Source organism: Dermochelys coriacea, chromosome 2, assembly GCF_009764565.3.
Source record: "Dermochelys coriacea isolate rDerCor1 chromosome 2, rDerCor1.pri.v4, whole genome shotgun sequence".
Lineage (NCBI taxonomy): Eukaryota > Metazoa > Chordata > Testudines > Dermochelyidae > Dermochelys > Dermochelys coriacea.
The window spans coordinates 241,847,006-241,872,909 of NC_050069.1; the positions used below are offsets into that span (position 1 = coordinate 241,847,006).

The 25,904-nt window shown below is 41.2% G+C and overlaps 1 protein-coding gene across 1 annotated transcript in view; it reads left to right on the forward strand.

The window, feature by feature from the left end:
* The first annotated feature begins 367 nt into the window (after nt 1–367).
* The window catches only part of CCDC7 (coiled-coil domain containing 7), a 294,105-nt gene continuing 268,568 nt past the window's right edge, over nt 368–25,904 (forward strand). Inside the window, 6 exon segments of the mRNA XM_043507137.1 lie at nt 368–549; nt 2,197–2,256; nt 3,370–3,419; nt 18,496–18,836; nt 18,988–19,074; nt 23,878–23,964. Of these exon segments, the coding sequence (XP_043363072.1) occupies nt 18,552–18,836; nt 18,988–19,074; nt 23,878–23,964 (459 nt within the window). The 5' untranslated portion in view covers nt 368–549; nt 2,197–2,256; nt 3,370–3,419; nt 18,496–18,551.

The following is a 25,904-nucleotide window of genomic DNA, read 5'->3' on the forward strand; positions in this document are numbered from 1 at the left end:
GAGTTTGGGTGCGGGCTCTGAGCTGGGGCAGGAGGTTGGGCTGTAGGAGGGTGTGAGGGTGCGAGCTCTGGGAGGGAGTTTGGGTGCGGGGTGCAGGCTCTGGGCTGGGGCAGGGGGTTGGGGTGCAGGAAGGGGTGAGGGGTGTGGCACATACCTCGGGTGGCTCCCGAAAGCGACCCACACACCCCTCTGGCTGCTCTTGTGCTCCGATTAAGCCGGGGACACGGCGCTGCAGCAGCCGCACAGCCCCAGGCGGTGCCGGCAGCTCAGCTTAATGCCTCAAAGGACCTTCCTTCCCGCGCCTCAGGCGCAACCGCTCCGCGGGGGGGGGGGGGGAGACAGCCGAGCGCAGCGCTTCCCCCGCCAATTTGCGCCGGCTCCCGCTGGAGGGGCTCGCGCTAGTGTTTGAAGTGCCAGGGAAGCGAACGGTGGGCGGTTGCGGAGCGACCGCGCGCCCCCCTCATTGCCCGGCTGACCAGAGACCAGTTGCAGCGGGAATCGTGCGCCCCCGTTAACACCAAGCTTCACCTACAGGGGCTGGTCGCAGAGGTGGGGCTCGTCTTGGGGAGAGGGGCCTCAGAGACCCATATCTATAGGGCTGTGGTTCCTTGCTTGCTAGGGTCTGGGTGAGCTGAGTGCGGAATGCCCTAACCCCCCCACCCCCAGACTCTTCCATAGGGTCTGGGTGAGCTGAGTGGGGAATGCCCTAACCCCCCCACCCCCAGACTCTTCCATAGGGTCTGGGTGAGCTGAGTGGGGAATGCCCTAACCCCCCCACCCCCAGACTCTTCCATAGGGTCTGGGTGAGCTGAGTGGGGAATGCCCTAATCCCCCACAGACCCTTCCATATGGTCTGAGTAAGCTGAGTGGGGATGCCTTAACCCCCCACAGACCCCTCAATAGGGTCTGGGTGAACTGAAGGGGGAATGCCCTAACCCCCTGCCCCCAACCCATAATTGGATCTGGGTGAGTTGAGTATGCACTATCCCCCCCCCCCCGCACCTCCCCACTCCCCCTATGGTGACTGGGTGAACTGAGTGGGAACAGAATCATAGAATATCAGCGTTGGAAGGGACCTCAGGAGGTCATCTAGTTCAACCCCCTGCTCAAAGCAGGACCAATCCCCAGCTAAATCATCCCAGCCAGGGCTTTGTCAAGCCTGACCTTAAAAACCTCAAAGGAAGGAGATCTACCACTTCCCTAGGTAACGCATTCCAGTGCTTCACCACCCGCCTAGTGAAAAAGTTTTTCCTAATATCCAATCTAATTTTCCTAATATCCAACCTATGCCCTAAATTCCCACAGGCTTGCAAGAGTGTCTGGGTGAGCTGAGTGGGGATGCCATAAACCCATACAGTTCTGTCTTTGTAGCGTCAGGCTATGTCTACACTATAGACCTTACAGTGGCAGAGCTGTGCCACTGTAAGGTCTCCCATGTAGCCACTCTATGCCAATGGGAGAGAGCTCCAGATGTCCTGATTTTATAGGGAGAGTCCTGATATTTGGGGCTTTGTCTTATATAGGCGCCTATTACCTCCCACTCCTTTCCCGATTTTTCACTCTTGCTGTCTGGTCACCATAGAGAGCTCTCCCACCTGCATAATTAAACCACCTCCAAAGAGCGACGGTAGCTATGTTGGTGGGAGAGCATCTCCCGTAGACATAGTGCTGTCCACACTCAAGCTTTTGTCGGTGAAAGTTATGTTGGTCAAGGTGTGTTTTTTCACATCCCTAACTGACAAAAGTTTTACCAACAAACGTGCTAGTATAGACATAGCCTCAGGGTGAACTTAGTGGGTATCTCACAGAACTGCTGTAAGATTTTAGTTAGCTGAGTGGGGGGCTACTTTAAGTCTTACAGACTCTTCTTTATAAGGGCTCAGCCTACTGGGAATGCCACAAATCCCACAGATCCTACTCTGTAGGATCTTATTATACTCTTCAATAGAGTACTGGTGTGTTAAATGACATTCCTATGAATCCCATAGATCCTCTAGAAATGTTTTTCAACCTTTTTCATATTGTGATTCCATGTTACAAGAGTAGAAATGTTGGGACTATTCCTCCCTTCTAGCTATAAAAAATGACCCCCTGAAACCTGTTTATAACCCCCCTGGAGGTTAAGATTAAGAATGATTTCAGCATGTCTAATGAAAATGCTACACTGATCCACATTTTTCTGCATTTCCCTTTCAGTTCTGGATCAGATATCACCAGAGAAGCCATTGAAACACTTAAGAAACACTCCTGATGCAGGTACTGCCATGAGGCAAGGCAGGGACAACTTGCCCTTGTCCTGATACATTCTTTCAGTGTGTACTCCAGATCAGCTGGAGCAGTGGTTCTCAACCCATGGCCCAATCAGTGCACAGTTGTGGCCCATGTGAGATCCTCAGGGCCATACAGGTAGTATATATGTCATGTGGATGTGGCCCACATAACATAGAGAGCTGCATATGTGGCCCAAAATGATAAATAGGTTGAGAACCACTGAGTTAAAGGGTCATATAATACATTGCCCCACAAGAAGGATATGTACACAGTCTGCAGTGGTGAGTTTCCCATCTGGGGCTGACAGACTCAGTCTTGTAGGGCTTGTGCTAGTGTTCTAAAAATAGCTATGTAGACAAACAGCGTTTTGGAGTGGTGGGTTGGGCTCTGAAGCCTAGAGCAGAGTGGGCTATTGACTCAGGCTGGATGGCTTGCTGCCATGGACTGTGTAGATATACCTGAAAAGGCCTGAGTCCATATGGTGTGCAAATGCCTGAAAATGTGTGGGTCTCGTGTTGTGAAAGTTCAGAAAACCTGTATTCTCACCCATCCCTGAAAACATCAAAATAGACCATCTTCCTGACTGTTGTGCCTTAGGTCATGCTGCCCACATTTCATGAAAGTATGTAAGACAAGGAACATGGAAAATCATGAGATTTTCTTTTTGGCTGACCCATTGTCTCTTAGCCTGTGTCTTTCTCTGGTGGTTTGGTTTAAAAATAAAAATTGATGTCGAATAAATTGAAAAAGAAAAAGAAAAATGTTATATCCTCTACATAAGATTTAGGACAGTAGTTGAAAACTTGAAAACGTAAGTACTGTCTACTTTACAGCCTGCCTGAATTCTGTAGTGCCAGGTGTGTCCAGGGTGTGCTCTGTATAAGAAACAAGCAGACAGAGGGCCACAGGGGTGTTTTTTGCCACCTGTATGTTCTGTCAACCCTATCGTCTGCCTGAAACCAGTCTGGTCCCCAATCAATTTAGAGCAGCTTCAGAGCTGTTTTGCCTTTGACCGCTCTTCACTGTTTACTTCGGAAAATGTGCTTTTTACTTTAGAAAATGTGCTCCTTTATAGTATATTGTATCTATTTATTTCAGAAACGTATTTTGTCTTCTATTTCATGTGACTTGACTGTGAAAAAAGATCTGTAAGTATCTTGTAAGGAAAGATATTGAACACCCATTACTATTGTCATGCTGAAGGTACTTCCCTACATAGGCCTGCAGTATATGTAGATTTTACCTTTTGAAGGTACTGGCTGTTACTTCGCAACTGAGTAAGAGTACATGGTATTCCTGTATTCTGGGATTTGTAGATATACACATACAACACAATTATTTTCTTTTGAATTATGTTTGACTCTGCTTTGTGTTATTGAAAAATTGATAATCTGTACCTTTAAAGAAAATAATATTTTCTCACTAAATTGTTTTCTTTATAACTTTTGGTATAAAAGTTGAGGGTATAAACCCTCAAGTCAGATTGCTATTGGTGATTTGATTCTTTTATTATTCATTGTTATTTACAATTTTTGTTAGTTTTTCCAAATACAGCAAATATATAAAAATACCAGATTCTCATAATATTCAAAGTAAATGATGAAGGTTAGAATAAAGGTAAGGGAAGAGAAGCAACATATCGATCTTCAGGGTCTACATTAATCATAGACCTCTAAAAAGTCAACCCAAATTGTTTTGAATTTTTTAGCCATTCCCTTTCTGGAATGCCAGTCATGTGAGATCAGCTATATCACTGAGGCCAGGATCAGTATTTGGTGGGGCTCGACTTTTCTATTTTTGCAAGATTAATTGTTTAGCAACCGGTGCTGCATGTTGGAACCGTACTGCCTTGTTACCAGGTAATCTCCAGGTACCAGGAATATATCCAAGAATGAAACTTAAGTGGGATGGCTCCAATTTAGCATCCAATATCAGAATTGTCCATTGACTCACCTCATACAAGAAATTCTTGATACAGGGACCCTCCCAAGTCAGATGAGCTAATATAGTACTATGAGAGTTACATTTCCAAACAGCAAGCAACATTTATGAGGCCAGTTACCATTAGTTTATGTGGGGACCAGTATATTTGAAAAAAATGTATTTTGGTGAATAAGCTGTAGTTTAAGGTCTGAAGCTGCATTTTTAACATTAGATACAATTGTTGGAAATAGTTGTGTATCCAAATCTCTGTTCTAAGCAACTCTCAAATTATCAATCTCTAGGTTTTTTGCCGCTCGAAGCAAAAAATTTGCCGCCACAAGCTCTAAGAGTGCAACTGCCCAAGCAAAAATTAAAAAAAAAGGGGGTGGCCGGAATGCTGCCCAAGCAAAAATAAATAAATAAATAAATAAGGTTGGGCGGAATGCTGCCCCTGGAAATGTGCCGCCCAAAGCACGTGCTTGCTTTGCTGGTACCTAGATCCTGTGCTGCACAGAATTGTAAAAGGACATCACGGGCTAAGTGAATTGAGGACATTTCCTCCAAAATAATAAAATTGAGCTCCCAGTGCCTCCAGTCCAAATACCTTCATATGTAAATGTTTTAATTGGAGATACTTCCATGCTCTGGAACAGGACAAGCCAAATTGTTGCTGAAGATTTACAAAGGGTGTACATTTATTATTGCCAATTAGCTGCGACACAGTCACCATTCCTCTCTCCGTCCAACCCTCCACATCAAGGTTTTGACACTGATTTTAAGGATAGGATTGTTCCATAGGACCCTCTACATGGAAGAGTGGATGGAAACAACTAGCTAGCCAACTTTAAACAAGCTTATTACACAGCCGTTGTTGTGGCAGCTCTGGAGCCATAAAATTTATAATAATTTGATCCTACAGTGCCTGAAAGGGGGAGAGGGTATAACAATTTTCATTCAATCTGAAACCAAAGTGGAGTCTGTGTGGTCATATCTAACAGCAACAAAGACGCCAGGCTTAACAAAAAGGAGCTACAATAATTTTCCAAGTTGGGAAAATGAAATCCTCCCAGAAATAGGTGGAGCTGTAATTTTTAGAGAGATAGTCTGTTTCTTATCTGTGCCCCAGAGAAACGTTCTGAAAATATTATTGAATTTCTTAAAATAAATTTGAGGAATAGAAATAGGGAGACCCCTCAGGACGTTCAAAATTCTGGGAAGGAAATTTATTAATATTATATATTAATACATTGTATATTAATGTATGTTACATTATAATTTATAAGACATATACTAATATATAATACATATAATGGATAATACATTATATATTAATGTATATTCATTGGACTTTATTAATCTTCAGTTTGTTAATCTTCATCTCTCCATCATCTCACTTGGACAATGATTGGTTCTATATTTATCTTAGGGATGTCCTGCATATTTCTGGGAATCAGTATTCCTAAATATTTCATATGGGAGGATTGCCATGGAAAGTCCTGATTTGAGAAAAGGCCTTTGCGGGCATATTTATTAATGCCTAAGATTTCTGATTTATTCCAATTAATTTATACCATGAAGAGTCCAATCTTATTAATCGTAATTAGAAGGTTAGGAATGGTAACCTTGGACTTATTTACAAATACAAGAACATGCCACATAGAGCACTAAATTATGTTCTGTTTGGCCAAACCTGATACCATGAATATGTTGATTTGCTCAGAAGGCAATGGCTGAAGGTTCTAGAACTCAATCAAGCAGAAGAGGAGAAAGGGAGCAGCCCTACCTTGAATCTTTCTATAATGGGGCAGAAACAATAACATTGGTAACTACCCTGGAAATCGGATTAGAATATAAAAACTTAATTCAAGCAATAACCATGAAATTTCAGATTTAAATAACTCGTTGGCTCATGTTGCTGAAATCATGAGCTGATTTATGAATCATGAACTGATTTAAATAGCTGAAATCCAACATAAGCCAACAATAAAAATAGTAAACATGAGCCAACAATTAGATGCAATTGTAAAAAAGGCTAATATCATTCTGGATGTATTAACGTGTGTCATATGTAAGACAGGGGAGGTAATTGTTCTTCTCTGCTTCGCACTTATGAGGCCACAGCTGGAGTATTGTGTCCAGTTTTAGATGCTACACTTTAAGAAGGATGTGGAAAAATTGGAGAGAGACCAGAGGAAAGCACAAAAATGAAAAAGTTTTATAATACTTGACCTGTGATGAAAGTTTCAAAAAACTGAGCATGCTTAGTTTTCAGAAAGGAAGACAGAGGTGGGACCTGATAAATCTTCAGATATGTTAAGGACTGTTATAACAAGGACTGTGATAAGTAGTTTTCTATGTCCATTGAAGGTAGGACAATTAGTAATGGATTTAATCTGCAGGAAAGGAGGTTTAGGTTAGCTATTAGGAAAAAAATTCCTAATAGTTAGTACTGGAAGAGGTTACCAAGGGAATGGGTGGGTGAGATTCTGTGGCCTGTGTTGTGCAGGAGGTCGGACTAGATGATCATAATGGTCCCTTCTGACCTTAGTCTCTATGAATCTAGGTTGTGGAATCCGCATCTTTGGATACTTTAAAGATTAGGTTAGACAAACCCCTGTCAGGGATGATCTAGGTATACTTGGCCCTGCCTCACCATCAGGGGATGGACTAGATGACCTTTTGAGAGCTCTTCCAGCCCTACATTTCTATGATTCTAGATCCCCCTATATCACAATTGCTCCATTTTCTTTAGGCTGTATCTTTCTAATGATTCTTATTATAGCAGCAACTGTCATGAGGAGGTGACCATGATCACAAAAATGCTGCTATCTGTGAGGCCAGTTCTTATATTCCTGGTCACCTTTTCTTGAACATGACCAGAGGTCGGGCAGTATGTGGAAGGGAGATAGCAGTATTCTTCCAAGCTTCTTCCACATGAGATGCCACTGACGGTAGATTGTGCACATGTTCAAAATAACATGTTCTCTGGTCTCGGCTCCTCTTTGGTGGGATCAGAATATATCCGTGGGCTCTGCTAGACTCCTTGTGCTTGGCTTCCCTTCAATGAGGCTCATATGCATCTCTGGGTTTTTTAATTTGTTGCTCCTTGGATCAGGCTCAGGTAGAGGAATGTGGTAGACTACTTGGACTTGACTCCTTGATTGTGAGGCAGTGTCTCCCAAGCCCACTTACTAGTGGTGCTAGCATAAGTTATAAATCAGAGTAGATTTATGCTGATCTTCATACTATGATCTTCTTTTCTTACATTCTTTGATGAGCAGTGAGTTAACATTGTTGATCTTTAGAATATTATCATTGGATATCTTAGTTAGCACCCACTGAAATTAATGGGGTAGGTCACACCTCTCAGAGATATTGTTTCAGGCTCCCTCCAAATGCAGCCAAATGTCACTGCATCATTTAGTTTAAAAAACATGAACGTAGTGTCTCAGCAACCATAACAGCAAGGGACTTAGGGATTGTTTACATGAGGGAATTTTCCAGTTATACTGCTATTTTTCCAGTTATACTGCTCTGCTGCCCCCAGCTCGGTGGTCTCTCTTCCCTAATTTGATCCTCCAGCCAGGTCATGATTTAGTCAAGCCCTTCTGGGGTAACAGAAAACCCAACATAAAACAGTACCATGTCCTTACAAGAGGGTCCATGGCCCCAACTCCAACTAGTCTTCACACCCTTCCCCAGGACTTTTCAATATCTTTGTCCCCTTCTCTGGTCTCATGCCACCTTGCCAGAGATGGGCAGAGTGTCCCAGGTCCTCCCACTACACTGTGTTCCTGCTCCGGGACCCTATAACTAGGAGCCAAGGTGTGTGTAGTCCCATTCCTTGCTGCTGTTTCTCTGGTCCCCTTCCTGTCTGGGCTTGATTTCTTGCAGCTTCTCTAAGTTGACTGTTCTTTTAGATCTAGGACTTTCAGGGCACTCACCTGGAATCCCCTAATAAAATCCTAACATAAAGGCATAAACTTAAATCAACTTCCACCATGCTCTGTTCCTCTACAGAACACCTCCCAGGGCACTCTTTCCATGCAGTCCTAATCCTGCCCTTCTTTCAGGGCACAACACCAGAGTCTGTCACATCCCAGTGGCTCTTGTCAACCTTCTCTGCTCTGGCTAGAATCCTAGGGCTTATTCTCCCCTGTTGGGCTCCCACCTCACCATTTCTCTATTCCCAGAGAGTGACTGCAGACTCTCTCCCCTGGCAGTCCCTTATTTTCTTTTTATTTTCCTGTCATTTGATGGTGCATCAGCCTCAACATGTGTGGCAATGACCACCGCCTAACTGCAGTTTTTGCATAATCAAAATCTATGTCCTCTCATCCTTTCCTATATCCATAATAAAGTGCAGTAATGCTTTCTTAATGCTATCCCAATTTCCCGGTATTCTCATCAGTCCTTTCAGAATATATTCTTTCATCTTGAGGTGTCTCAGTTCTTCATAAAGAATCTTTCTGCATAATTCTCTCTGCATTGCTATAGCAGATGCTCAACTGTTTCTTTAACTTTGCATGTTTCACACAATCTGTCTTTGTGCATGTTTAGTAGATATAAATTACCATTCAGGCCCCAATGACCTGTTAGCATGCTAAAGATAGTTACTTTGCTTCTTCTAGCCTAGCTGTGAAGTATAGCATTATCCTCAAGTTTAGAATTTTTAGGATAGTTTGTCTTTTTTTGCTTTTGGTCCATATTTCTTGCCATTCCTTAAGTTCTCTCTTAACCAAACTTCTGAAGTCCTGTGTACTCAAAGGGATCTTTATATTAGTCTCTTAATTTTTGAAGGCATTTTTCACTGTTTTATCTGCCATTTCATTGCCAGGTATCCCAACATGCACTGGAATCCATGCTATTACTACATGAATACCTAATTGTTCTGTCACTGCAGTTGAGAACCATATTTCATTGATTAAGTCATTCCTGCTTTCCGAGGCTCATAAGTGCATAAGAACAGCCATACTGAGTCAGACAAACTGTCTGACTGTCCAGTATCCTATTTTATGACAGTGGCCAGTGAGAGATGCTTCTGGCAGTTGGAGGTTTAGGAACATGTGGACTGTGGGTTTGGCTAATAGCCATTGATGGACCTATTCTCCATGAACTTATCTAATTCTTTTTTGAACTCATTTATAATTTTGGCCTTCGCAATATCCTCTGGTAATGAGTTCCACAGGATATCTGTACTTTGTATGAAGAAGTACTTCCTTATGTTTGTTCTTGTGTTGTGTGAAATGGTGAACAACACTTCCCTATTCACCTTTTCCATAGCTGTTGTGATTTTATAGACCTCTCTCACGTCTCTTCTTAATTGTTTCTTTTCTAAGCTGAACAGTTCCAGTCTTTTTACTCTCTACTCATTTGGAATCTGTTCATACCCCTAATAATTTTTGTTGTCCTCCTCTGTACCCTTTCCAATTATAATATATCTTTTCTGGGATGGGACAACCAGAACTGCACACAGTATTCAAAGTGTAGGTGTATCATGGATTTACAGAGCAGCATTATGTTATTTTTTGTTTTATATCTATCTTTTTCCTAATGGTTCCTAACATTATTAGCTTTTTTTGACTGCCATTGCACATTCAGCAGATGTTTCCAGAGAAGCGTCCATGATGACACCAAGATCTTTTTCTTGAGTGGTAACAGCTAATTTAGACCCCATCATTTGTATATATAGTTAGGATTATTTTGTTTCACCTGCTGTTTTGTCACTCAGTTTTGTAAGATCCCTTTGTAACGCTCCACAATCAGCTTTGGACTTAACTATCTTGAGTAGTTTTGTATTGTCAAGAAATTTTGCCACTTCACTGTTCACCGCCTTTTTCCAGGTCATTTGTGAATATGTTGAACAGCAGATAACCCTGTACAGATCTTTGGGGGATCCTGCTATTTACCTCTTTCCATTGTGAATATTGAACCATTTATTCCTCCCTTTCTTATTGCCATTGTACACAATAAAGAGTCAGATAGAATAACAGCTGTAGTTGGGCATACATACCTTATTCAGGTCAGTGTCAACAGTATACCCACCAATTTGGCCATCATAATGGCCACAAAATTGGACAGCCTCATGGTCTCAATCACAAATTCAAGGATACAAAAGGCTGTTCTCACTCTCCTCATGTTGTCATATTTAGATCAGTCAGTATAGATTTGAAATGCTGACTCCATTTGCAATGCATAAGCTCATAAACTTTATTCATCATATTTAATGGTCCTACCCTTCTTTGAAGAGAGAACTGTCCAGCTATCATTTGATTTCCCATGACTAAAGATTTTAATCTCTTCCAGTCCTTTGTTTTTACTCAAGTCTTTTACTCACTTTTTGACCCAGTTAGAATGTGGGCGTTTGTGGTTTCCAGTTACATCTTCTCTCAACAGTCCTTGTATATTTGTTTAGAACTCTTATCTTCACTGTTTCCATTAACCGTAGCTCTAAAGGTTAAATCTAACAATATATCCTTACATTTATGGGCATTTCTCCCATACCTACCATGCATCACACATAATGGTGCCGCAATACTCACACCACATAGGTTTCAGAGAACTTGGGCTGTCCATCACTTGTACTATATATCCTTGACTAAATCTTGGGTGCTTGGTGGGGGGGGGCAGGCCAGCAGTGCTGTGAGTGCTCTGGAGGGCAACCTGGGACCCCTGCTAGTGCTGGGGGGGGCAGGCGGTGGCGTGTGGCCCGATACCCCCACAGCTGCTGGGGGGGGAGGGGTTGGCAGGGCTGGCAGGCTCCCTACCTGGCTTCTTGAGGATCCCCGGAAGTGGCAACATGTCCCTCGGCTCCTAGGCACAGGGATGGCCTGGGTGCTTCGCACGCTGCCCTGTCCCCAAGCGCCGGCTCTGGAGCTTCCATTGGCCAGGAACCACAGCCAATGGGAGCTACGGGGACAGTGTCTGTGGCAGAGGCAGCATGTGGAGCTGCTTGGCTGCGCCTCTGCCTAGGAGCTGAGAGAGGGACATGTGTCCATTTCCGGGAAGCCCGTGAGCTAAGCACGGCCTGTAGCCCACACCTCCTTCCCACACCCAAACTCCTGCTGCTGCTGGGGGGGGGAGGGAACGTGGTGGCCCGAGACTGCCCTAGCAGTGGCTGCTGTGGCTGGCCCAGTGGCTGCCCAAGCTGCTCAGGTGGCCCCTGGGCCAGCCACACCAGCCGCTGCAGAAATTATGTAGGTCCTAGAAAGTCATGGAATCCGTGACTTCTGTGATCTTCATGATAGACTCACAGCCTTAATCATTGCATTACATATGCTATTTTTACTTGTGTCTATTGCTTTTTTGAGTTCCTGTATGCTAAAATTTTCATTCAGTTAATCATTTTTGTATTCTACCTAGCCATTCAGGAGCTCTCAGTTTTTTTCAGCAAACATGCTTTTTTGCTGATGAAACTCTGTACTTTGATTTGTACTACTATTGACATTTTGAAACTCATTTGCTAAAATGTTCACTTTTCCTAAGTTAGAACTTTCAACTTTATTATTTACTACAAGACGAGGTATAAATTTGATTTTACTCCATATCCCATTCATTCTTTTATGTTTATGTAGCTTGGAAATCTTGGAATCTTTGTTCATTTTCCCACCTTTACTTTCTCCAACTCTTTCTTTGCCTTTTTAATAAGTCTTTGTGCCACCATTTTACATCTTTTGTAGTTATTAAGTCCTTGTGATTCATTGTATTTTTGCTTATTTATATGCCTTCTTTCTTTTTTTAATTGCTGCTTTACAATCTGCATTCCACCAGGGAATTGGATTTCTGAGTTTGTGGCAATTTGATATCTTACACACAGCTAGGTTGGCTGCTGCTATAACTCCCTTCATTATATCATCATGAAATGCCTTTAAATTATCACTTATACAATTGGTATTTAGATACTCATCACATTTTCTCTTTAAGAGCCCCCAGTTTGCTTTTCTAAGGTTCCAGGTAGGGATTCCATCTGTGTTTTTTAACATTACCTTGGTATGGATATATAATTAGGATAGGAAAGTGATCACTTCCTGTTCCATTTTCTTTATTGATTTCCCAGTTGCATTTATTTGCTGTATATAGGGCCCTACCAAATTCACGGCCATGAAAAATGCATCATGGACCGTGAAATCTGGTCTTTTGTTTACTTTTACCCTATACTGTACAGATTTCACTGGGGAGGCCAGCATTTCTCAAATTGGGAGTCCTCACCCAAAATGGAGTTGAGGGTGATGGTTGTCACAAGGTTATTTTAGGGGAGGGGTCACAGTATTACCACCCTTGCATCTACCTTCCTTCAGAGCGGGGTGGCTGGAGAGAAGCGGCTGTTGGCTGGGCACCCAGTTCTGAAGGCAGCGCCCTGCCAGGAACAGTGCAGAAGTGAAGGTGGCAGTACCATACCATGCCACCCTTACTTCTGTGCTGCTGCCTTCAGAGATGGGCGGCCAGACAGTGGTGACTGCTGACTGAGGGCTCAGCTCTGCAGTCAACAGTATTACCTCACCTACCTTGTCTCTAATACCATCCCATCCCATCCTTACTTCTGCGCTGCTGCTGGCGGTGGCTCTGCTTCAGAGTTGGGCTCCCCAGCCAGCAGCTGCTGCTCTCCAGATGCTCAGCTCTGAAGGCAGTGCCACCGCCAGCAGCAGTGCAGAAGTAAGGGTAGCAGTACCACAACCCCTACAATAATCTTGTTGACCTCCCCCCTCCCAACTCCTTTTTGAGTCAGGACCCCTACAATTACAACACTGTGGAATTTCAAATTTAAGTAGTTAAAATCATGAAATTTATGTTTTTTAAAATTCTATGACCGTGACATTGACCAAAATGGACCGTGAATTTGGTAGGGCCCTAGCTATATTGCTTGTTGAAATTCCTGATGTAAAGGTTCTATCCACTGAATTAAACCTGATTAGGTGCTCCAGTATTTAGCAATACCACATCATGCATGTCAAAGAACAGTTCCAGGCATTAGTCATTATAATCAGTTTTCCCGCTTCCCTAAAATTTATTATGGCTATTAATGTCTCCACACATTTTTAGGTCTTTGATACCCTTAACTAACTTCCAATTCTAGATTGTCTAGTTTATTTACATGGGTTGTAAAACATTATAGTTTCAGCATACAGATATCTTCTGCCAGACTTCAGTGTCTGCATAAGAATCTCAACAGTGTTGTATTCAAAACATAAGTTCTGCACAGTTATTTCAATGTAACTAAGACCTTCCTTTATAAATATACAGACAACCTGCTTCTCTTGTTATTTCTCTGTCATGTCTGATTACATCATATCCTGGAAGTCTGTACATATGTTTTCTTACCAACCATCTTTCCTGTAAACACATGATGTCAGATTTGTTTTCTGTTTCAGAAACAATTTGTTTTAATTCCTGACCATGTTTTATGAAACTATGTGTGCTACAGCCAAAAATTGTTAGAACCACGACTACATTATTACCCTCATTTAAAATTACATGAATGCGGTCTATCGAGAGATTTCCTATATGCAAATATTTTTCTTCCACTTTCTTGTAATTTTTATTTTTTCAGTCTTCTTCCCTGTCTGTAAAGTGCAATTAATCACTTCGATCATAAATGCTATACATTTGTCTTTACTTACAAGTAGTACTTTATTTCTCTTATTTCTGCCCTGAATTTTGTTATACCAATAACTTTCCATACTGGCATTTTCCTCCCCTCCACTTTCCATTGTGAACATCTTTTGGTAGCGTCTGTATAGAATATTACAGATGGTTTTAATTTTCTGTATCTGTCTGGCTTGTTCTGTCACCATGCACCCTTTGTATGCTGCATTGTGTTTATCTCTGCAATCAGTGCATTTTAGTTTTGTTCCTTCCATAGAGTTCTCATAGGCGTGTTCTCCCTTACCACACCTCATTTTCCCCTTACAGACACATACCCAAACCTTTGATATTTATAACATCTCAAAGGGGCTGGAATATATAGTTTAAGCCAGAAGAGTTATCCTATTTTAGCCCTATTGGGTAGTGTTTCACCTGTAAATGTTACTTGGACAGCTGTGGATAGTTTGTGTTCTTCTCCTCTCCTGCTAATCAGACACTTAAACAACAGTTTGTTAACAACCTATTCTCCTTTTAATTTCATCCCAAGTCATGCCTAGTGGAACCTTATACATTACCTCTCCCGCTTCTATCATATATTTAGGCAGCTGGCAAATTACATTTATTTTTCCGAATACTGTAGGTCTTAAGAAGTTTCTCAACCTGTTCTTTATACATACATTGTATTAATAAATTTCCACCCTGCATTCTTTTAGCTCTTAATATAGCTCCAATACTTCATCTAATCCATGGTGCTGTTTCAAGGGAACAACATCTCCTGTCTTTACATCTTCATTATTGATTTGATGATTACAAAATGTCAATCCTTTTTCTGACAGGTTTCAGAGTAGCAGCCGTGTTAGTCTGTATTCGCAAAAAGAAAAGGAGTACTTGTGGCACCTTAGAGACTAACAAATTTATTAGAGCATAAGCTTTCGTGAGCTACAGCTCACTTCATCCGATGCATCCGATGAAGTGAGCTGTAGCTCACGAAAGCTTATGCTCTAATAAATTTGTTAGTCTCTAAGGTGCCACAAGTACTCCTTTTCTTTTTGCGAATCCTTTTTCTTACTATCTCTTCCATCCCTGTCTGATGCCATTACTCATCCCTTGTTGCTTCTCCCTCATTTTCCAACATAATTTCCATCCTCTACCTCTCAGCCAGCCACCAGCAGAGGCAGCCTTTCTTCTACTGTCAGTTAGCCCCAGCCTCCTGTCAAACTTCCTTTCTTTCAGCCAATCTAGCTCAGGCCCTTTTGCTCTCTATTTCTTGGCTGTATAATCACTGCCCAGGCCCTCCCCATCTTGCTTCATCATCAGTTAAGCCTGGCTTGCATTCTCTCACAGGTGCCACCAGGTAAAATAATTGGCCTCTGAGGTCCACATTAACTTATTCAGCGTACACACACCATCACACTCTCACATTCCCAGCACTGTGTGTGGGAGAAAGGGTGTCTAACATCCCACACCTCCTTTGACATGCATCAGCATACAGACATCTTCTGCCAGACTTCAGATTAAGAACAAAATAAGTGAGAAACTTATCTCCAGTAGAATTTACAACTGCAATCTTTTTCAGCAACAGGAACATTTTAGCAGTGCTTTTACTGCTGTTACCCAGAGTCCCTGGCCTGGTCTACACTTATAATTTAGGTTGAGAATAGCTATGTTGCTCAGCAGTATGAAAAAGCTACATTCTGAGTGAAAAGAAAAGGAGGACTTGTGGCACCTTAGTCCTCCTTTTCTTTTTGCGGATACACACTAACTCGGAGGCTACTCTGAATTCTGAGTGAAGTAGCAGTGCTGACCGACCACCAGTGTAATGCAGCTATGTTGACGGAAGAATGTTTCTGTTGACCTTTCTACTGTCACTCAGGGAGATGTTGTTCCTACACTGACAGAAAAACCCTTTTGTCAATGTATGATGTGTATACATTATGGGTTTATGCTGGCCTAGCTACAGCATTGTAGCTATGCTGGTACAGTCCCATTAGTCTAGACATACCCTCCTGTGCCTTTGTAGTTATTTTGAGTGGTGAAATGAAAGAAGAATTAGAGTCAACCTAACATCAGAAGCATTGCAGCTCTCACAGCTGGCTCCTTGCATATGTGCAGCTCACTGTGGTGATTAAAGGAAGCAGCTGCTGTTATGAAAAGAAGTGTGAATACAGTCACCTTCTTTTGTTCATTTGTAGACCTTTCCACAGGAACTAAAGTAAGCTGAATTGCATTTTTAACTCAGTTTTGTTTAATTTTGTATCTCATTTATTTGACGTTGGCTCACTTCGGCTGTTACTCTTATTTGTCTACACTAAGGTTTTTTGTCAAAAATATCTCACTAAGAAGCTTCACTAGTGATAATTATTGTAGACTGCTGATGTTTTAGTATTATATTGGGGAGACCAGAGTTGATCAGATTTAAATAACACATAGTTAAAATGTTAGTGGACCACAGAAGCCTGGTTTACACTGGCACTCCCATTATTGATACTGCTTTTGGAGCTGTTCTGGTGTGAGCAATGGTGGGAAAAATCTTGGACTCAGTCTTAATTCCCAGGGCCTTCTTATCTTCCTTATATGTTTCTCTCTTCTCAGACCTTTATATTTCTGTTTCTAGACACTTCAGTTCCTTTCATGTCAGGTTTTTTCAAATATTTATATTCTGATAGTATGCTTTTTCATTCTCTCTTTTTACCCAGTCTCTCTCTGTGTCTTCTCTCTGTGGCACTTGCTCTTGTCCCCCTACTCCATAACTTCAAAATTTGAGTAGAATTATTTCTGAAACTATTAAGAGGACTAATGTGAAGAGAAACAACAGCAACATTGAAGAAAAACTTTTCAATGACCTTTTATGTAGTTTCTTTCAATTACATGATATTGTTGTCCCTTTGGCCTAAGCAATTAGCCAATAAGTTTTTTCCATTTGGATGAGAAATCAATTATATGAGTTAGGTATATTCTCAGTGCAATCTTGTTTATTTGCAAAAATATACACAAAGTCCCGTTTTCCTTGAACACAGTAGAAACGAACAAGAGCAAGCAATTTACTTGCTCAGAAATCCCTAATCTTGCATTCCAATGAGTTTTGAGCAGAAGGAACTGTGTCTCTCTGCTTCCTCTCACAGTCATGATGTGGACAAATTAGAGAGGGTACAGAGAAGAAACAACAGATGATGAAAGGTTTAGAAAACCTGACCTCTCGGGAAAGGTTAAAAAACTGAGCATGTTTAGTTTTGCAAAAAGAAGATGGGGGGTGGGACACCCAATAACAGTCTTCATATATGTTAAAAGATGTTATAAAGAGAATAGTGATCAATTGTTCTCCATGTCCAATGAAGGTAGGACAAGAAAGAATTGGCTTAATCTTAAGGAACGAAGATTTTAGGTTAGATACTAAGAAAGACTTTCTAACTATAAGCATAGTTAAGCACTGGAATAGGCTTCCAAGGAAGGTTGTGGAATGCCCATCATTGGAGCTTTTTAAGATCCCATTTGACAAACACCTGTCCAGGATGGTCTAGGTAGCCTTGGTGCTGCCTAAGCACAGAGGTTGGACTAGATGACTCCCCAAGATCTCTTCCAGCCTTACATTTTTATGATTATGTTAACAACCCTTCTGTCTTTCTGCTTCCACCACACACAGGCTGCAAAATCAGTGTCCTAGCCCCTGTGTTGGCAACCAAGGGAAACCCCTGTTAATCTACCTGGGTTAGCTCTGATTAGGCCTGGCCATGTGGTTTAGTGCCTGGGGCCATAGCCTTTATTTTTCTGCAGCTGTTTCATTATACAAAGGGCTTAATTCCTCCATCCATTGAGCCTGAAAGAGAATGCTTGGCTTATTCCTTAGGTTTAACAAGGTCTGTAAATCAAAGATCCCCTTGGTAGCCATTAACACCTTTCAGCATTACAGTATATTCATTCTCTATTGTTAGTAATATAATCTTAAAACAAGACAGTTAAATTTCTTTCCCTACTATTTTGTTCTTCTCCCTTTGGCAAATTTTGTATCTTGTGTTTCTACTGCAAAATCAACAGAAGTGGCTTCCTTTTGTTCCATTTTTTGATTGAGCTTCACAGATATCTTTCATAGTGCTTGTGCAGATATGGAAAAAGGGTTTGTAAGTTAACAGTTATAGAACACCACTGAAAGATCATGCCAAAATGATACAAATTAAAAAATATATTTATTTCTTTGGATTTATTAAAAAATAAAAGATTTAGTGGCTGGTATTAAAAACAAATGGGGAAAAAAATTCTACAATTGGATTGGTGGTGATCACTGGGGCTCAGCACAGGTGCAAGGGTCCACTTTTGAAAATAGTTGCAGGATCAAGGCCCAGGCCACACAGACTTTTGCCTAATCATTAGCTCTGATGGGTGTTTTGTCTGAGGTTTTTATCCTACATACCTCTCAAAGCAATTATTTAATAGCTTCCTCTAGGGTGTTTATAATTTTTCAGATAATAGGTTGGAGATCTTACCCTTGTGTATTTTTATTATGATGAGTGTTACCGCACAAAGTGGTTGTAAACATGTGTAGTTTTGTTGTAGACACTTGTTGGCTGCCCAATAATTAATTTTGTTTAATTGTGTTTTAATATAAATTCACTCAGATGCCTAGGCAATGAATTTATGTTTTTATAAACAAATGTAAATGAGTTACATTTCAGTCAGCAATTGTGTACATCCCCCCCCGCAATTATGTTATTCTTTGGCTTATAGGGTGACATAATAAATCTTTTGTCATCTGTGCTTGGAAAGATAATGCAAATACCAATATGAAAGCAACAAAGCAGATGAAACCCAGCACTACCAGAGAAACAAATGCAGGAACATCCATTTTTAAAAAGAGTTCACCTGTGTTACAAGGCTCATCTCCTACTAATTCAAAGACAAAACATAAAATAAAGTTCTTGGCAAATGAAAGTGAGCCGCTAGTGTTCATACCTCCATCTCCAGGAGAATCTATGGTAAAGTATTCCATACCAATTCCATCTGAAAATAAACTTGATATGGTAGATGAACTGCAGATGCTGAAGGACATCACTCATCATCTAAATGAGGTATACATTTCTCTTCATTTAATTGTGACTTCATAGTTCAAATCAAAATATTTGCATTTTTATTAATTTTTTTGCTCTGAGAGATATTAAGATAATAGAAGAAAATATTCTTACTAATTTAGATAAAATTATGTTAAAATATTTTTTGCAGCTTGTGCACACAATGGAATATGTGTATGCTAAGAAAGTTGAAGAGGAGGAGGAGGAGGAAGAGGAAGAGGAAAAGGAAAGCTCAGTTGTATGTATAATAATAGTTCCATACAATAAGAGATTTTAAAAATGTGTTTTACTTCTAGATTTAATAGTTTAACTTAAAATGTCAGCACCAACACTAACTTTAAATCACAAAATTATCATATTCTTATCAATAAAAATAATTTAGTATTGTAAATTTGCAAGCATAAATAGCTGCTTGGTAATAGGCAAATAAATACCAAGGTAGTTAGAATAATAAGTTCCATGTCCCAAAGGTTTCAGTATTTAAGGGCTCAGGGCTCAAATCCTGAGAAGTGCTGAGCACCTTCAACTCTAATTAAAACCAGTATTTTGCAAGATTGGTCCCTACATAAGGGGTACTCTACAGATAGTTTTTGTTCCAGTTTAACTATATCAGTTTATTTTACCTCAGTTTAGAAACTGATATAATTAAATCAGTATAACCCACTAGTGGGGATTCACTTACACCATTTTAAAAGTATGTACTGTATTATAGGTAGGGCTGGTAGCACTATCTTTTATGTACATTTCCCAACACTTTTCATTATAAGAACCTGTTTTCAGTTGCATATATCTTTGCCAAACGTTAACCCTTTGGACTGAGATTTTCCATCTTAGTTGTCTACCTAAGGCTAATTTTTTTTTCCTTTGAAAGTTTCAGCTAAAATGGAGAGTCATTTCTGAGAATGATGTTAGGAAAAAATACACAGTTTCACGACTTAAAAAAAAAATTCGGATAACCTTTTCTTTAAGAAGTTCTTGTTTTTCTGCTTTGAAACAGGGACCTGAAATTTGACAGGGGGTAACCTTTGTGTCATGGATGTGCCTTTTGCTGTTCCTGTAAAAATCTGCCCAAATCTGACTAAATCTTTGAACAATCTCAGTTCACACATGCCCAAAGAGACTTAGGACTTGTTTACACTTGCAACACTAAAGCTCTACAGCGGCAGTGCTTTACCGTGCCTTGTTTGGTCACGGTGCACCTCCCATGAGGGGCATAGCTCACAGCACTGGGAGTGTGCCTCCCAGCACTGGGGCACTGTTTACACTGGTGCTTTACAGTGCTGCAACTTGCTGTGCTCAGGGGGGTATTTTTTCACACCCCTGAGCCAGAAAGTTGCAGCGCTGTTAACTGCCAGTGTAGACAAGCCCTAGCAGCTAAACTATCCACAGCTTCTATTCTCACTGAATGTGCTAAAGCCACTCACAGCTCCTAGTGCTGAATGGACTGTGCACAAACTATCCCCTCAGAGCAACTGAGCATCCACTTGCAGCTGCTACATGTGACCAGGGTGTGCATGTGCCATTCCCACAGTCCTATTGAGCATTCTCTAACACAAGGATACAGGGACAAAGCCGGAGTTTCCCTGTAATTGTTTCTTAGGCCTGGGCTGGGGATGGGTTAGAAGAAGCCATTTGTGACCAGTACAGCACATTGCCCTACAGAACCTGGAATGGAACCCAAGTCTCACCATTCTTCTGCTGTTAGTAAATATCAACGAAACCCCCTGTTAAAGTTTGTGTCTCCTTTCCCTCTAGTGCTGACTCACATAAAGGACGACAACCTAGTATTATTCTTTATTAGTGTCCTTATGCGTGCTCCACTCTAGGTGTGCTTGCACCCTGTGCGCTTCAGATTGGAGATTTTAGTAGTGTCCCTTCGGCCTGCCTATATGCACTCCCCCCTTCCCTGCAGCCTCAGAGGGAGGGTCTCTGATCAGGTAGAAAGCTTTGGCACCTACCAAACTCCAACTCAGTACCCATGAGGCTGCAGGGTCCTCAAAAACCTTGACCACCAGGCCTGAGGACTCTAAGAGTTACGGCTCTGGAAGATCAGTACCATCGGGTGAGCGGAGTGGCAGAGAGAAGATCAGCTCTTTTAAATTGGTACCACAGAGTGTGTGCTAGGACCTCAGTACCCAGCACTTCAGCTCTGAAAAAGACCAGACTGACATCTACTGGTCATGAGACCTTCGGTACCATCGGTGCCTTTTACCACAGTTACCTTTGCCCAATTTGCTTCATTGGTACCGTCCACTGTTCTGGTACTACAAGAGTTTTGATTTCCTTAAGACTTGGTAACAGTAACAGAAATGCCTGAATCTCCCCTGTTAGGCACTGACCCGTTCTCGGTAACAATCACATCTCGTTCTCCGGAGATTCACTGCGTACTGAAAGAGTCTCAAATTATTTCTATGGCTGCTTCACCTCTACCAAGTGACGAGGAAGAGATCTTGTTTTTGTCTCATGTTCTTGTAATTCTGCTAGAGCTCCTTTGATTTGGCACAGTGCCGAGTTGTATCCGAGGAGTACCCTTTCTTGTACATTTACTGGCATAGCTACTCATAAATCTTAACATTCTGGTGATACTTGGTAATAGGGAACTGGAACCCCTTCTCTCCCCAGAACGCAAGGAAGTCCAGGACCTCCAGATGGAACCATGCTGAATCATGGGGCATGGCTGCAAAAATGGGCTTAGGGTATGTGAACTTGTCAGAAGCTGGAATCAAAAGGAGGTGCACTTGGGTGTGTGCTGGGAGGAGACAAAGGGAGGTGACATTTAATCAAGATGATCCTGGAGCAGTGTAAGGCACACAGATAACCAGACAGGCTCATCCAGATGTGAAACAATGCCATATGGGATATCTCTGGGAGGAATATCCGAAGCATTATAGTTAAGTCAAAATAGTTATGCATCCACACGAACCTTAGAGTGGCATTCATTCCAAAATAAAGTTACGTTGCTTTCAAAGTGGATTCATTGAAGTGGAATCAGACAACATTTAAAAAATAACTTCTGTATATTGATGCCAAGGTACTTTGTACTGAAAAAACTGTGTAGACAATTTCTAATCCAAGGCTATACAAAGCTCTAGGGTCTCAAGCAGAGTTTTGCTCCCTTTAATACTTGATTGCCAGATAACTAAAATTGACTTACATCTTTATAATGCTCATCCAGACTCTCCACTATTGTTTGTTCCAGAACACTTGATACCCTAGCGCTTGACACCTTAGGGCTCAACAGACCCCAAAAGCTTGAAGCTTAGATGTACTGTTACTTGCTTAGTTATGTATGATCTACACACATATTTTGTGTAACTATGGTGATTAAGGGTGCAATATTTTACTGATATAGTTATACTGGTACACTGCCTAGAGTAGATGCAGTTACAGCAGTATAAACAGCCTTACAACAATATAGTTTTGTAACGGGGGCTTGGAGGGCCAGTCTTCCTAGTGGTTGGAGTCTGTCTTCCTGCCCCCCGCTTCTTGTGGTTGAGGTGTCTCAGTCTTTAAGGCAGGGGTTAGGGGAACCTGGGCCCTCCTATTCCACTGGGTTCCAGACCAGGGCCCTATATGTCAACCCCTGAGTAGCTGAGCTCCCAGCGGGGAGTCTATGTCCACTGCCCAGGGCTACTTCCTACTGTTGCCCCTTCAGTTTGGGGCATGGCCACTATAGTCCAAGTTCCTGTGGTGGCTTCTCTGTAGTAGTACCCCTCATGGCCCCTGGGTGGCACCCTGCAGCAGTCATAAGTTTGGCAGGGTTGGAACACCCACAAGGTCTCTATACTTTGGTCATCCAGGTTCCTCTTAGATCAGATGTTCCTAGGCCTCTTTCTCTGACTCTTCTGGCCAGGAAGATGGGTGTTTGGTTCCTGGTGACTAGAGATTCTTCCCTCAGGTAGGGAAGCAGCTAGCTCCTGCCTCTTCACCAGTCAGCCCCAAACTGAGCCAGGATCCCTCCTTTTCCCTCCCTTCCAGTCCTGGCACCACCAAGGGGTGGGGATAGCTGGGCCCCAAGGCTCTCTTTAACCCCTTCTGTGCTGGTGGGCAGTTTCTCTGCCTCACCACAAGCTTATTCCCCCTTCCTGTATAGGATTAATTATATTGCTATAAGACCATTTATACAAATATAATTGTGTTCACATTATCAGGGGGATACTTTAACTGTATCAGTACAGTTAAAATATTAGAACTTTTGCATATAGACAAGGCTTTAACCACACAGTGGCTGAGGTAAACTTCTGTTGCTTTGGAGATTATAGCTGAAACATTTTTTTTCATTGTTTCAGCCTTAAAGAAGTGGGACACTTTTTTATATTTTGCATTTTTAAAATTTTTAAATAAAATAAACTGCACTGGACAGGTATTTGAACTTAATGCATATGTCCAGAATCTCTTGCTTAAAACACCAGCACTGATAGATCGGACTGATTTATCATCATACATAAGATTATATGCTACTTTGAATCAATTGCAATATCTAGGTGTAACAGTAAGGGAATGTCTATTTAAATTTGAATATTTTGTTTAGCTTAAAGGGATATTACTATCAAATAGGTTACACCCCAAAACCAGTTTTGCTTACAAAATAAAACCATAATAGGATTTTAAATGTTCTGATATTTAAAAAAAATTCCAATTGGAACAGTGTTCTTTAAGTTAAAGAGTTCCCTATAGTTTTGAAAACTCAAACACAACATTATGGTAGTTCATGAGAATCAGGAAGTGAAACTGTCAGTAAGCAAAATGCAAAAGCAAAATTAACTACTCTGTTTACTCTTATTCAACTTGTACAGTGAACTGAAATACTGAATGGAGAAAAATAAATTACTGTAACATATTTCCAATTTAATAATCTAAAGACAGCCCAAAGTGAATTAAATGACTTTACAAACACCTCCATGATTAAACTAGAATTTAATTGGTTCATTTAATCCAAGTTAATATTTTTTCATACTTTAAGGGTTCCTTAAAACAAAATGTCAGAGTATACAGAGTTTCAGCAGAATATGGATGGATATTTTTCTTTTCTCTTTAAAAGGAAAGTCTTGAGGATATGACTGCATTCCTGTTATGTTTTTCATCAGCTACAACACAACTAGAAACAGCATTTGAGGAAGAAAAACAAGTATGTAGTGTTAAGCTTTGAAAAGAAAGTGAATGGATTTATTTTTTAAACTTTTAAAATTTTTGATTGGATTTTCTTTTGAGAATTGTCTCTCTAGGTATGCATTCAGAAGGTCTGCACAATTCTCAATCTGCAGGCTTGGAACTATTTAGAAAGCACTTATTATTGTGCTTACCCCCATATGGACCATTGATATGGGAATATATAAGAATCTGTGGCTCCATTCCTTTTTTGCTGCTGTAGGCTTTAAGCTCAGATGCCATCTTTCTTTACATCTGTCTTTTAGTTAATCATATGTTTAAAATCTTCTCGTTCGTAGTTAGGGATTGATTGTTTGACTATATCTGGTCTGTGCAATTGCATAATCCATATTTGGCTATTGTCTCTTCCCTCCTCTCCTAGCCTGCCTTGATTCAAGTACAGCGTCTGTGTGGATATGTCTACACTTAAAACACTAAAATGACTGCAGCTGCACCTCTGTAGCACTTCAGTGTAGATACTATCTACGCTGATGAGTTCTCCCATTGGTGTAGGTAATCCACATCCTTGAGAGGCGGTAGCTAGGTTGATGGAAGAATTCTTCCATTGATGTAGTTCTGTTTACACCGGGGGTTAGGTTGTCTTACTTATGTTGCTTGGGGTGTGAATTTTTCCCCAGGTCTGAACATCAAACAGTTTATAGTTGGTGTTGGTTTTGGTGCTCTTAATTCCTTCAGTTGGTCTTATGAATCACTAGTAATACCTTCTCAGTTTTTGGTCCCTGGATCTGGAGGCCTGTTGCTTGGCTGAGAGAACAGTTTGATCTTAAAAGTAATCAGATTTTCAATGGCGTGTGTCAGACGATGTTAAATGTGTGCTGCAGATCTGCACACCAAATAGCTATGCTGACTGTGATAGGACACACTCTTTATCACTCACCTGAAAAAGAAGCCTCTGTTGGGTTTTTTTTCCCACGGCACTTGGAAAATATCACATTAGCACCTTCTTCAGCCACTGAGGAGGGAGGTTCCAATATGCTTTTCCACATCTCACTTTGATTGCAAAGGTTAGGAGAGACAAGGATTCAGTGATCATAATAGCCTCAGACTGGGCCAGAACAGGTATGGTTCTCAACTCCATTGTAGGTGACACAAGCTGAACTTATCAGAAGCCAGATTTTCAGTCTGAGCATCATTCAAAATCAGGGCATTTTCCATTCAAATGGAGGGCCTACTCTGTAGTTCCTGTCAGATAGTACAGATTCATAGGTATGGTGTCTCTAAGCAGGTAACTTTTGTCCTCATGGCATTTCTGAAGCCATCTACTAGAAGGTCCTATAATTCCAAGTTTAAAACATTTTGTGGCGTGGTTCAAACAAGCCTGTGATGACCCCTTTCCTTGTCCTACACAGATGCTGCTTTAAGATTTTCTTCATCTGTTTCAAAAACATACTTTCCTCAGATACATATGGTAGCTATTTTGGCCTATCAAATTAGTCAAAAGTAGCTTAGTGTCTCCATAGCTTCTTGTCATTGGGTTCATATGGAGTTTCACACTTTTGAAACCTCTGTTTAAAAGACCTGTGTTTTGGGATAGTAAGGTGGTCCTGACAAATTGGATTAAAGCTTCTTTTAAACCACTCAGTCCCTGTGAACTTCAGTTTCTTACATGGAAGATCATTTCTTTGGTGGCAGTGAGTGGAACATGTAGAATGAGTGAACTTGGACTCTGCTCACTGATGCATCCTATACCAGATACTACAATGATAAGGGGGTGTTATCTGAGATTCCTCTCCAAAGTGGATATTATAATTCCATGTTAATGAACCTATGTCCTGCCAACATTCTTTTCATACCTGCTTGCCCACCCCACTGAGGCCCTTCTCCATATGCTCAAAGTAAAAGGGCCCTTAGGGTTCTCCTTGGAGTTGACCAAAACTATTAGAAAATGTTGGTTGATTT